Here is a 14,566-nt window from a genome sequence, read left to right on the forward strand (position 1 = left end):
CCAGGGTTCAAGAAAACTGGGGAAAGGTAACTGCAGGATTTACTGCTGTTTACCACAGGCAGACCTCAAAAGAGCTGCCCCCTCAGCTCCCGCCCTCAGTAAGTCCCTCTCAATCATGCTAACCTCCCTGGGAGCCAGGAGCGGGGAGCGCAGCAAATTCCAGCAGCTTTTCCAACCCCAAGCTCTCTTTCCCCGCCTCCCCCCAGTTCCCTTAAATAATGGCTGAGCAAATGCCTCCGAGACCATCTTCAGCTAATTTCCTTCAAGACATGCAAGCTGCTAACGCTGGGAAGCACAGATAGTGTGGAATAGCAAATATGGCCAAAATTAGATTAAAATAACCTTCTGATAAACAAATTACTCACCGAAAATAAATATTGGACTAGCGCAGCTGAGATAACTAAAAGAACAGCACCACCACGTGCCAGAAAGAGGAACTACAAGAGCTGCTGTCGGGCCGGTGCCCACCAGCTCCCAAACTAGGGGGTCTGACAAAGATGACAAGGAAAGCTTAAACTTTTAAAAGCGTTTTATGTACACATGCAAAAGACAAAATTATTTGGCAGAGAATACTGAACTTTGAGCCAAGAGAAAAAAAAAGAATACCACGTTGAACACTGACACAATAGGGGTCTGTAATCCTTCCCAGCCCTGTTCCCTTCTCTCACTCACCCTGTCCTGAAGCTCAGCCTCACAGCAGAGCCTTGGCCCCTCACACAGTTGTGCTGGTGTGTGGGGCTCTTTTCCAAAACAAATGACAGGGCTCCCACCAAAAAAAAATCATCTAATACTTAGAAAGTATGTAGCTTCCTTTCTCCTTTTGATCTTATCTTCTTTAAGCTAAATAAACCTACCTTCATTAATCTCTCCTTGGTATGCACAGGGCACAGGTCCCAGGGATCCACAGTGGTTAAGCTCTGCAGCCCACAGTTTGTGTACATTACTTAAGCTCTGCCAGCCTCAGTTCCCACACCTGTGAAATGGCGTGATACCTCCTTGCTAGACGACAGGTATACACAGTGGCTGACATACTAAGCACTCAATAAATGGTAGATATCTGTGTTGTCATTTCAACCCTCCAGTGTGATAGATGTAATTTGCATTCATACAAAATCGATCACAGCAGTCCATCCCAGAATAGCAAATGCAAAACTCTGTCATTATCACTTGAAGCAAATTTCTGGATCATCACAGAAATAGATGGCACTCTTCTCCAGAGGTTATGGTGGCACGAAGGACAGCGGGTCCATAATCACACCAAAATTTGACTCTGCAGAGACAGAAGTTGGGCAAGACTCTTCATCAAGGCATATTGAAAGCAAAGGCATGAATAGGTCGGGAAAGTGGAATCCTTCTTTAGTTAATATTAGCGCATTGGAGCATCTCTGGGCTCAGCCCAATGCGAGATGTGGGGATGATGATAGGGACCCCAGACCCTGTAGGTGTACACCCTGCAGGAAAAATATGTCCGTACATCCACAAAAATGCATAGACATACGCAGATGCAAAAATACAGGAGTCACTGATAACAGTATAGTTATACTGTATAGCATATTTCTTAGAACTATAAATATAGTGAAAAGATTTAACTGGAAACCTAACCCTGGGGAGAGATGGGGTTTTTCAACACCCTTGACAAAGATATCTATGCTCAGACAAAAGAAAGAACTGGTGTTCGCTGGACAGGAAGCCTTGCAAATTTCAAAGATCTGCATGGGCCACTTCTTTTTCTGGTCCTCAGTTTCCCTGTATGAAGATGAGGAGGGGGAGCATAAGACCAATAGTTTTCCAGGCTCTAGACAACAATACTGTATTACAATCACCAAACGTGCTAAGAGACTAGATAATTATTCAAGCCACTAAAAAGAAATGGTAATTATGTGACGTGATAGAGGTGCAAATTATTGCTAGAATGGCGATCAGATCATAATATATAGATGTAGCAAATCAACCTGTGTTACATTTACACAATGTAAAGTGTCAAATATATTTCAATTAAAAAAAAAAAGATGAATAGTTTTCTACGTTTTCAGGGAGCCCTACATTTTTGTGAAAGTGTCTCAGAGGCCACCTGGAGGGGAAAATCATTGCACTTTGAGTTCTCTACTTTAAAAAAAAAAAAGAAAGTTTGAACACGACTGCACTAAGCAACCTGGAAGGTTCTCTCCAGCTCTGATGGCCTGATGCCACAGCCCTCATCTGGAAACTGAAGGAGAAACTCTGTGGACAGAGCCCTGGAGCAGCAGGCCTGTCCAGGCAGCCCTGGAGCCAGAAGGACAGATTCCAGATCCCATGGAAGCATGGGTTGTACATATGAGCCCCACAAAAGCTATGCTGCCCACGGCTACCACTGTATGTTAGAAGTCCAAAGGGATCTCAATGCCAACCATCCTAAAGCATCGACGGCCATTCTGAGACCACCTTGGAGCTACTAGAATTCCTACCAAAGCCTCTGTTGGAGCATTGGAAGCATTTTGAGTAGAGCAACTGTCTGGCCATCACACCCTCTGGTCGGTCACTGCATTGCTGATGGCGAGGCTACAGTAGAGGATGGTTGAGAGCGGGCACAAGGGTATCTGTCCATGAGCAGGACTCTAGGCACCAGAAACCCCTGCTTCCTAGACACCCCCTCAACAGGCTGTGCTGACCCATGAGCTAGCCACCCAGAGCTTAAGTAGGAAGACCACAAAGGACCGCTTCTTCCTACCAAACTTCCCAATAGCTCCCTTGCCTCTCTCCCTTTACTAACTCGATTTCCTGTTCCCAACAGCCTCTCCATTGTCCCAACTTCTGCAAACTTCCAGGCTCCTCTAAATGCTAATGCTAAAGTGGGAGAGTGGTCTGAAGTAGACTTTCATCCTCTAATTAAGATGCAGGACCTGGAGTTCCTGTCTGGCTCAGTGGTTAACGAATCAGACTAGGAATCATGAGGTTGCGGGTTCCATCCCTGGCCTCACTCAGTGGGTTAAAGATCTGATGTTGCCATGAGCTGTGGTGCAGATCGCAGACACGGCTCAGATCCTGAGTTGCTATGACTCTGGCTTAGGCCGGTGACTACAGCTCCGATTAGACCCCTAGCCTCGGAACCTCCATATGCCGTGGGAGTGGCCTTAGAAAAGGCAAAAAGACAAAAAAAAAAAAAAAAAAAAGCTGTAGGGCCTGAACCAGAAAGTGTCTCAGGTGTGGCCTTGTTGTGAGACCATGACCTTTAAAGCTGGGCAGCAAGGTTAATACCGAGGCACTGGGTGATTCATCACCGGAGCCAGTTCAGATCAGGAACAATCCCAGGGTGGCACACCCACTCCAGGGCTGTGGCAAGGCCTGCAATGTCTCCAAATTGCATTTATACCTAATGCTCATGGAAGGGGTGTTAGGGAGCAGGAAGAAAGAGGGAGAGGAAAAGGGGCCCATGAGAAAATGGAAAGAAGATGAGGGAAAAAGAAAAAGAGACAGAGGTCCAGGTAGAGACACAGAGAGAGAAAGGCAGAGTGGGGGCAGCTAGCGAAAAGAACAAGACCAAAGAACCATGTGCTATTTTGATTTATTAGAGAACAAAATTGCCTGCAACAGAGGCAGCAGCTCTTAATCAAAGCTTTATTAAATCTTGGTAATAAAAAGCTAAATGGTTCTGCCTAAGATGAAGCATAAATAGCAAAACTTTCCATATAGGGACATTTGAGCAGTGTTAGTACATGTGTGAATGGAGGGGGGAAACTGATACAAAAAGTGGTGCAATCTGGATTAGACCATCTTAGCCCATGGACACCCCAAAGGGACACTTCAAAGAGCCATGAATTAATTTTTAGGTTTCTAAATGTCTGAAATGATTGGAAAGGAGGCTTAGGACTTCCCAGCTGATTTTGCCTGCTGCTGAGAGCAGTCCTTTGGTTTGTTTCTCCCTGCCCACCACCTGCCTCTCCTCCATCCTGCATCCTGCATTGGCTTCTCGTGCAGTAGCTACTTGAGTGGACTGGCTTTTCCTGTTCCTGGTGGGGTTTTCTCCTGATGACCACCGTGGTTAGGGCTTATTGCCCTCAGATTCCCAAGGCCACCCAGGTTTACTATCACAGGAACACTGATTGCCCCCAAGGAAGTACAAACATCCTTCTGGCTCTGTTTTGACTGGGGAGTGGTCTTCTTCTGTGATACAATTATAAAGAAATGAGGAAACGGCCAACTTTTGTACAGATAAGCAAGAATCAAGGCCAGAATAATCACCACCTAAAAAGAGTGTGCTTTCAGGAGATAAGTATATCTACTATATAACACAGGAAACTACCCAATATTCAGTGATCATCTACATGGGAAAAGAAGCTGAAAAAGAATAGATGTGTGTATGTGTTTAACTAAATCACTTTGTTGTACAGCAGAAATTATCACAACCCTGTAAATCAACTATACTTCAATAAAACTTTAAAAATGAAAAAATAACAAAAATAAAAGGACTGTGCTTTAAGGAGATAAATATCCCCAGGTATCACTGCCAGACATTGAGGGTTTAAATTTTAGACAGAAACTGACTTCCTACATTTAGGTTCAACTGACTGAAACTCATCTGGGATCCAGATTGACAGACATTTCATGTCAAGTCTTAACTATGCATGAAAGCATTTGAAAGCAACTAGAGGATTCCATGACACTCATCTCCGCTACAGCAACCTCAACCAAGTGTATGGGACCATCCACACCCAGACCTTCCATGCCACATAGGACTGTGGCTAGGCTGGCAGAACAAAGGTGACAACTGCTTCTCCCCAAATCCATGACAGACTTTGCCATTTAGACACAGCACCCTAGAACCCTTGTACACTATTGGTGGAAATTGGTGCAGCCACTGTGGAGAGAAGTTTACTCAGAAAACTAAAACATAGAATTACCGTATTACCCAACAATTCTACTCCTGAGAGTATATCCAAAAAAAAAAAAAAAAACACTAATCCAAAAAGATATATGCATCCCAAAGTTCATAGAAGCATTGTTTGCAATTACCAAAGATATTGAAGCAACTTAAGTATCCATTAACAGATGAATGGATCAAGAAGATGTGCATATATATATATGTAAATATGTATATATGAATATGTATTGGAATAATATTGGAATATTATTGGAATATTACTCAGCCATTAAAAAGAATGAAATGATGCCATTTGCAGCAATGTGGGTGAACCTAGAAAACATTATGCAAAGTGAAATAAGTCAGAGAAAGACAAATAGTATATATCACTTATATATGGAATCTAAAAAATACAACAAATTAGTGATATAACAAAAAAGAAGCAGACTCACAGACATAGAGAACAAACTAGTGGTTACCATTGGAGACAGGGATGGGGGAGGAGAAACAGGGATAGAGCAATAAGAGGTACAAACTATTATATATAAAATAAGTTACAAGGATGTGTTAAACAACATGGGGAATATAGCCAACATTTTATAATACCTAAAAGGGGGTATAGCCTTTAAATATTGTGAATCACTATATCATACATCTGTAAGTTATATAATATTGTACATCAATGATACTTCAGTAAAAAAAATTAAAAAAATAAAAGCACAGACCTCTTTCCTTCCAAGTTCAAATATGATCTCAGAATCTTTCTACCCATACATGGGACTTGGAATTTATAATGGGACTTTCTGGCCTCCTTGTTTTAAGATCCTCTAAGTCTCTAGAACCTGCTCCCTCCTAAGTAATTTCTGCATGTTCATACTGACTTATGCCATCAGTATTCTTCCCTCATTTGAACCCACAGGAGTGATGCCAATGCTGGGGAATTTAAGACCAATTGTGCAAGAAGTATACTTCTATGAAATACCAATAAAGGTATTTGGAGGGGTCATTTGAAATCTTGAAGGAGATTCAGCTCACGTGTGTAGTCAACAATGCATCAGCGATACTCAAAAGAAGGCGTTTGACATCCCGGGGACACTGGCAGTGTCTAGAGACAATTTTTTACTTTATAACTGGGAGTATTACTGGCATCTGGGAAGTCAAGCCTAGGGATGCTGATAAACATTCTGAAATGCACAGGACAGGGCTCAGCAACTAAGAATTATACAATCCAAAATTCAAGGGTGTCAATGTTGAGAAACCCTGATATAGATTAAGGCTGAGTATTTCATTGCAAAAAGAACATTAGAGAAGCTCTCATTCAACTCTCTTATGTTAGGATGAAGCTAAGGTTCAGACAAAAATCTGGATGGACAGCACAACAGAAATAGCAAAGCACCCTCTACATGCCTCTCACAGGACAAGAAAACCATCCCTGTGCTAGATGTCAGGCTTCCACTTCCCTGACTGTCTACCTGTGTAGTTAAATAGAGATGAGAACTAAGGTCTGGGATCTATGCATCGATTGTCAGATTCAGGTAACAGGGGAAGTATTGCCATCTTTATACAAGTAAATATTAGAAATCATTCATTTAAATGGTCAGTCCACAAATCTTTACTCTAGGTTTTTTATTGTGCTGATGCAAGTAATACAAAGATCAAGGACAATGACTCTTGCCTTCAAAAGTCTGCAGGCAGCTGGAAGAGACAGGCAGCAGCAAACTCAGTATATAGTGCAATCAATGCTGAGTGAGCAGAGCCCATGGGTACAGCAAGGAGGAGCCTCCAACCTGTGCTTGGGAGTCAGGAAAGTGTTTTAAGAGGTAGTGATGTTTGGGCAGAGCTCTGGAGGAAGAGGAGCAGTTAGACACTCTAAACGCTGAGCCTCTATCACAGTGCATTCCATTAAGCATGCCCAGAGTATTGGAAACCTGGTGATACTCTAAGCCTGAATCAGTCAGTATCTGCACTGGCTCTTGGTTTCTCCTGGGCCTGTGAATCATGATTCATGTGGAAATAGTTAATCAGGAGTTCCCATTATGTCTCAGTGGGTTAGGAACCCAACATAGTGTCCATGAGGATGCAGTTTGATCCCAGGCCTTGCTCAGTGGGTTAAGGATCTGGCATTGCCACAAGCTGAGCATAGGTCAAAGATGTGGCTGGGATCCCTCATTGCTGTGGCTGTGGTGTGGGCCAGCAGCTACAACTCTGATTTAACCCCTAGCCTGAGAATTTCCATATGCCTCAGGTATAGCCATTTAAAAAAATGGAAAAAAAAAAGTTAATAACTGACATGTGACTATCTTCAGATTTTTACATATGCTGTACATGCTGCATCAGGAAAGATGTCAGCCTTTTTCATCTAGCAGGGCTTTCTTCCCATGAAATATCAAGACCTCTACTGCCCAGGCCAGGCTGGGGGATGCGAGATGAGACTACTTTCCTAGACACAGCAGTCATGGTCTGGCTTACCCTGCCATTCTCAGCACCTTCCCTTCCTGCAACCCAAGAGCTTCCTCCCTCTGCTTCTTCAAACACCTGCTGTTATAATCAGGTGAGCAGACAGTGTGAGCAGGTAAATAATGAGAACCCAGACGTCAAACATGAGGCAAGATCAGTCTGAAGGGCCTTATCTCCCCGTAACCTGCGGGTAACACTTTTCCACCCTGTCCTATCTCAAGGGCTTCAAAACCTCTTGCTCTTCACCTCCCCACCCCCCATCTGCTCTAATAACCTGCATTTTCTCTCCCCACAGGGCAGGCAGCTGTGGACAGACTTTTGTGTTGTACCAAAGTCCCAATAAACCAAGAGAACTCAAGCTTCAATATTCTTTCCATCTACGAAGGGGACACTGTGTGATATGACTCTCCCTGCACTTAGAGTTGACAGAGATGTATGGTTGGGGGGAGAAGGTATTTTTATTTATTTATTTGTAAGTTTTATTAAAGTTCACCAATTACCCACATGCCTCAGGCTCCCTACAGAGAAACAAATATCACAATTGAAGTAGCTGCTTTCCAAGGTGCCAAATTAAAACAGATGAAGAGGTAAGGAGGGGAAAAAAAATAAAAACGTGAAGCTAAGACTTCTTCACTCCCAAGTGCATGGTGACTTCAACTATATTGCACACGTGAAATTGACTCCCAATGTAATTAGATCAGGGCTACTAGGCAAAAAAAGAAAAAGAAAAAAAATTTCAAATTATTCAGAACCCCAGAGCTATTCTTTTGCAATCGCTCGAGTAACAGAGAAAAGAGCCAACTTTTTAATATAAATTTGTTATCAGCATCTACATGGCCCAAGCAACTCCAATACTCTATCTGCCCAAGAACACAGTTGATAGCTGAGCTGGGATCAAATATAAGAATCCAATTTCCCACCCACTGCCTAAACTTTTCTCCTATAGGATGATGCCACTGGAATCTGTGATTTATTCCAGCAGTCAGTAGGGCTGCCAGTCCCATTAGAAGGAGCTGGAGAGCCCCTCGGGTCTGCAATAGACAACACGCTGCATTTACAGTCACTTGTCTTGGCAGCATTAAGGACAGGCACATACACAGAGAGAGGGATTAACTCTCCCTTTGCAGCCCCGAGTTGGAACAGCCATAAGATTCTCCATCTCACCCCAAAGATCCAGGAGGTGCTCTCTTGCCTTCCAGGCTGAAAATGAGCCTTGGAGACAGAGAAGCATCTCTCTCTGAACTCAGAGGGGAAAGAAATAACCACGTTTCAAAAGAGGTGCTTACTGGATTTCAGCAGTGCTGCCAGAACTTCAGTGGCTGCCCTGGGGAAAGAGAAAGAAAAGTGGAAAAGTCAATGCTCAATGGTCTTTTTGTCAGCCCATGGATCCCACAGCCCTGTGTGCTCATTGCTGCCACCTAACTGCCCCATTATTAACCAGGTAGCAGACACTCTAGTGATTCTACTGCTAGAATCATTAAAGGGGCAGGAATGTAGAAATCTCACTGAGTGAAGTGTCTGTCTTGCAAATGGATCTAAAGATTCCTTTCTCCTGGGGAAATTCTCTTCCCTTCCCGTCTCGCCTCCCACCTTCCACCAGCTTCTTCACGCTTTCTCCTTCCTGGCCAGAGCTCTCACAGTTTCTTGATTTATACCTGGAAACCCTGGGGACTCTATAGAGAAAGGGTTAGGGGTGTGAGACTTGAGACTGAGTGAGTACGGCAGTATACTGTGAACTTCTGGAAACACTCCAGGCCCTGGGGACACACTAGAAAACATTTGCACATTGGAGAGTGGACCTGGTTCCTCAGGGTGAAAAATGGTTATATTGCATTTTTCTTACAAATTTACTGTTTTCTTCCATGGAGGAATTTGACGGCCTTTGCAGTAAGGGGAGGCATCGAAGAATGAAAATACATTTGGCCCATGTCTTTGACCCTTCCGTCTGTTTCCTCAGCCTGGGAAGGTCACACAAAAGGCTACTCAAGGGCAGGAAAAAACCTGATGGCACTGAGGACACTATGGTGTGATTCTGAAGGAAGAGTTTGTCTGCTTGTTTTTGAGAATAGATGTATCCTGGAGTTCCCTTGTGGTGCAGTAGGTAAAGATCCAGCATTGTCACTGCATTGGCTCAGATTGCTGCTGTGGCAAATGTTTGATCCTGGCCCAGGAACTTCCACATGCCATGGGCACAGCCAAAAAAAAAAAAGAATAGAATAGAAGTATCTTGCACAGCCTGACTAACTTATCCTTAAGGACTGTTAAACAGAGGTATATTCCTAGCATCCTTCTGAAAAATGGGGAAATAGGCCAACTAGGCTGGATCACCCTTCCAAGATTATGTAGATGTGTGAACAGAGCTGGAACCCCAATCTCAGGAATCTCATTTCCTTTATTTGCTTCTTCCCCATCTGCTGTTCTCCAGAATCTATCCTGCACCTGCCTTGCCCTGGCCTTGGCCCAGTGATGAGAGACAATTCTCTTTCCAATACAATGTTATAATCTAATCTAATCTACTATTGAGCAATACAGCCAGTAAAAAGTAATCACAAAGAAATGAATAACAATAAACTAAAATAGAAATTAGGCACTTGAAACATTATCACTTCCCATAACCTAAGAGGGAATCCCACAGTAGCAGCGGCCTGAAACTCGCAAGTGCAACCCCCTGGCTGGGATGCCCCTAGCTCAGGGAGACCACTACAACTGCAGGGCAGTCATTAAGAAGGCGAGGCTAGTTCTCACTGGTGGACGACTTCATTTACCCTTCCCAACCAGGTTTTCCTCTCATTGACTTTCAGCTTCCACAGCCACCCTCTTTTGTAAGTCTAGAGAGTGAGGCAACAGGGGATTTAGGAAAAGATATTTTAAAGGTATTGCTGGAAGCCCAAGCCAACGTGGAAAATCTATGAGCTGTAGAGGGCCTGGCTTGGGCTGAGGCAAAAGGTAAATCAGTATTTGGGGAAAAGCAGAGTAGCCACATTAAATTCCTTAAAGGGGGTTAGTGGGGAAGAAGGAAACTACAGAAGCTTGAAAAGAAAGAATGGGGGAGTTCCCATTGTGGTGCAGCAGGTTAAGAATTGGAATTGTCTCTGTGGTAGCTCTGGTTCAATCCCTGGCTTGGTGCAATGGGTAAGGAGTCAGAGCAACCATGGCTATTGTGTACATTGCAGCTGCGGCTCAGATTTGATCCCCCCAGCCTAGTAACTTGCATATGCCATGCGTGCAGTGAAAAGAAGGAAGGAAGGAAAAAAGGGAGAGAGGGAGAGAAAGAATAGGGATGTTCCAAGCAAAATGCTGCCAACTAAAAATTGGCATTTGCCACCGGCCTCTATAAGGATTAAGTCACCAGCCACTGGAGTCACTGACCTTCAATACCACCTGAAGGGAGTTCAGGTGGAGATCAGTAGTGAGGCCCTCTGTGCTATGGGAAAAACTGGCAAAACAGGCCTTCAGATACTGAGAGATTTTCAGAAGATTTTATGAGCCCAAAATCTTGCATCTTCTCCTCTATATAAGAGCACTACAAGCAATAGCAGTAATATCTGCTCCTTATGACAAGCAGCAAGCCTCTGCCAAAATGTGTGCTTGACTGCAGTACCCACTAAAGTCATATTTAACACTGACCTTCCCCCACCTCTCTGGAGCCATTTCTCAGAACTATTGAAATGCTGCCTCCAGGGTTATTGTCCTCGCTACTCTCATGTGAGCTTTTTTGGTTTTGTTTTTTGGGGTTTTTTTGGGGGGTTTTTTTATGCTGACAATACCTAGCCTGGTCTTACATCACAGACCAAGTCTTAGGGCAATCCTGCATGTCTGATATGCATGGCACATTTGTTTGCAGGCATTCACCATGGAGGTAACAAGACATTAGATAGTAGTTTTATTAGGGACTGACTAATGGTGGGGAGGGACAGGCAGTAGGCAGGCCAGTAAGGAGGACCTGAGGTGACAAGGTCTCACCCCAAAGACTGGCACGGGAAGAAGGGAGACAGGCAGTTCTTAAGAAGTGGGCAGTCTTGCTACTCAAAGCATGGGTCTCAGCTGCACTTGGAATTTCTCAAGAGCCAAAGAGAAATGTGGGCTCTTAAGCCCCACCTCTGGCCTACTGAGTTGGAATTTTTACTCTAGCAGGTAATTCAAATGCATATGAATCTTGAAGAATAACTGCTTTGAAGGATAGCATCCATCTGATTTGGTTACTCCTGATATTGCAAGAGATCCCCCCCCAAAGTACTCAATAGCATGATAACACCATCAATAAACAGGAATCCAAATAGTGACATGATAGAGCAGAAAATACAAGGTAGGTGTCCTATTAGTGAAAGATGTGAGGCCGACTCCTGAGCAGCCAGAAAATACTTTGCAGCTCCTAATTGGGGGACCCACCTGTCGTTTAGCATGGCACATATTTAGAGCAATGGTAGACCTAAGGTTTGAGGCTAAAGCCTGGTATTCTAAGGAGTTCAAGTTCAATCTCATAGGTAATAAGAAGCTATTCAATTTCTTTGATCAAGAGGGTATGGTGGCAAGGATAGAAAAGCTAGAGGAGGGCTGTGAGCAAAGTCAACAAGATGTGATGACAGGCCAGTGATGAAGGTCAAAGGAAAGGAAAGGGTCAGTGACGGCCTGAAATTTTTAGCCCAGGTAAGTGGGAGAACAATTAACCGAGGAAGGAGAACATTGAGATGTTTAGAGAAGATAATGGGTTTGATTTGGGTCTTACTGAGCTCAAGATGATGGGGACAAAACCACCTAGGACTATTCAAAGTGCTTCTGGAAACATCGATTGAGAAATTCCAAAGAGCATTCAAGTTGTTGTGCATATGTAGGAATCACTGAAGTAGCAATAAGAGTTGTAGCCACAGAAATAGGTGACATCTATCTGTGAAGAAATTCAATCAAAAGCTGAACAGAGGGCTGGCCCAGGAAAACATCCACACTAGAGAGAAGGAAATTCTTAAATATTCAGAGAATTGTGGTCCAGGAAGTAGGAGACTTTGCCAAGGAGAAGGAATTTCTGGGGTGGGGGTTGCATGTTCAGGGTTGAAACTGAAAGTTGTTAGATTTTCCAGGCACAGTGTTTTTCAAACTGTAGGTTGTGACCCAATGGTGGATTGTAAAATCAGTTCAACAGGTATTAACTAGCTTCATTCATGAAATCAAATAATTTGGAATGGAATAAACTATATCTGAGTCATCTCATGTAGCAAAGCTTAGTAGTGATCTGAGCAACTTTTATTTCAATGCATGTACACACACATGTGGCTATAGGGAAGGTGATGTAAATTCCTTAAAAGAATAAAAAAAGCTTATAAAGATGCAGTATATTGTTCACATAAGATCTCAATGAGAGCAAATATGTGGAATCAACTAATGGACTAATGAGCAAACAGAAAGCATTGGGATCCAGGTACTCATGTGAATGTCACCAAAAGGCTCTGTATTTTTTATTGGTTTGGTGGATAAATGTCTGGAATACTGGCCCACTGTCTGAGCATTGTATTTTTTGTCTCCCCTGCTCCCCCAGTACAAAACTAAGAATGTAGAACCCATCAGAACTGAGGCAACTACTTTGTCAGCTAATAGCTAACCGACAACAGCCAAAAATGTAAGCAGTGAAAGTTTAAACAAAAAAGTGAGTGGAAGTCAATTACTTCCACTCCAAGAAACCAAGCCCACAGCATTGAATGAATGAACTGGAGCCTCAATAATTGCCTTTGGGGTTCTAGACTTCCCCCTGCTGGACATGGACACTCTGGAAGTTTCACTGATTAACAGAAGACTTTTTGAGATGGCACTGTTTTTTTAAGCTTAAACCCATACTATCATTCCACATGGTTTGAGCTTCCTGGTCCTTGCCAGAGTGAAAGTAGAAATACCGAAATCTCTTCCTCCATCGACTTTCCCTGAGTTTAATCACTGAATGGGTCACTTAATAAATTGTTGCAGAACATTCTAATCCAAGAGAACTACGATAACATCCAAAGGCAAAGTGGAACAGCTGCCACTCCATTCATATTCACCATGCAGGGATAGCTTGGTCAGGATTCTAGAGGTCACAGGCTACTCCAGTTCTCTTCTGGAAAAAAGTTAAGCTTAAACAACTGGCAAATTTTAAAATATTCTCTTGTCAAAAATTTAGCCAGAAACCACAGAATCTCAACAATTTAACTTACTGCTCCAAATAGAAATAAATTTTAAGAGCCTTTATAATAGTCTTTAATAATTGGCACCATTTGGAGAGCCCCTATAAATGCCAAGTGCTTTGCTAAGTGTCCTATGTGCACGATGGTACATCACATGTAATCTTCACAGGAATACTGGAGGGTGAAATGATTAGTCTGATTTTACAAATGGCAACAATGAGGTTCACAGAGGTTAAACAACCCATGCAAGTTCCAGCAGCTTGCAAGAGACATCACTGAGATAAAAGTCCACATCTCTGCAGATCTATTCAGATACAACTCTTCCCTTGACTTTTATCATGGTTCTAGAAGGAATCTAGAATATCTCTCAGTGCAATTTTCTTATGGTTCAAATAAGGATTGTACAGTTCAAGAGGTTAGGTGACCAGTACAAGGTCACAGGATTAAAATGTGACAGAGCCAAGGAAACAGCTTCTCTGCCTTGAGTCCAGTGCTTAATTCAGCATTCCATGTTGAAAAGTTTAGCTAAAGCTTGAGTAGATTGAGATGTAGTCATGGAGATAAGGATGGGGAACTCAGTGGACAGCAACCCAGAAAGGTTTTTGAATGCCTGGGCTGAGTTGCTGAATTGGCAGTTAGATGGCTTGGGTTTGAAGCTTAGAACTGCCACTTTTATGGTCTTGGCTTTTGGTTTAGTTGATCATTCCAAATCTCATGGCATCCTTGTCTGTAAAGTGGATATAATTAGTTCTAATTGAATCACTGGTGTGAAGAAGGAGCTAAAGCAAAAATTAAATTCAAATCTACCACAGCCCCTGAAACATATCATTAACATGAATCACTGGTAGAACCAGTATCAAGTAATGAAGTGAGGATTCACCTTTGCATATGTGTTTGCAGAGGGTGAACTGGCAAGATTGTCCTTTGCTGATCAGGAGAGGTCCCTGGAGAAAAATGGGTTTATACGTCTTGAAGGAACAAAAAGACCAAACTATCTCATGGAAGTGTAATATTCTCAGATGGTCTAGATATAGCAATTGTGATCTATATTAGTTATGTATTTCTGGGTAGTAAATTACCACAAACTTAGCAGCTTAAAACAATAGTTATTTGTTATCTCATA

The 14,566-nt window shown here is 42.9% G+C and overlaps 1 protein-coding gene across 1 annotated transcript in view; it reads right to left on the reverse strand.

Annotated features, from left to right (window-relative positions):
• AGBL1 (ATP/GTP binding protein like 1) overlaps nucleotides 1-14,566 on the reverse strand; it is an 809,164-nt gene that overhangs the window by 635,911 nt on the left and 158,687 nt on the right. The window contains 1 exon segment of the mRNA XM_021062610.1: nucleotides 8,581-8,618. Coding sequence (XP_020918269.1) covers nucleotides 8,581-8,618 — 38 coding nt within the window.

Source organism: Sus scrofa, chromosome 1, assembly GCF_000003025.6.
Source record: "Sus scrofa isolate TJ Tabasco breed Duroc chromosome 1, Sscrofa11.1, whole genome shotgun sequence".
Taxonomy (NCBI): domain Eukaryota; kingdom Metazoa; phylum Chordata; class Mammalia; order Artiodactyla; family Suidae; genus Sus; species Sus scrofa.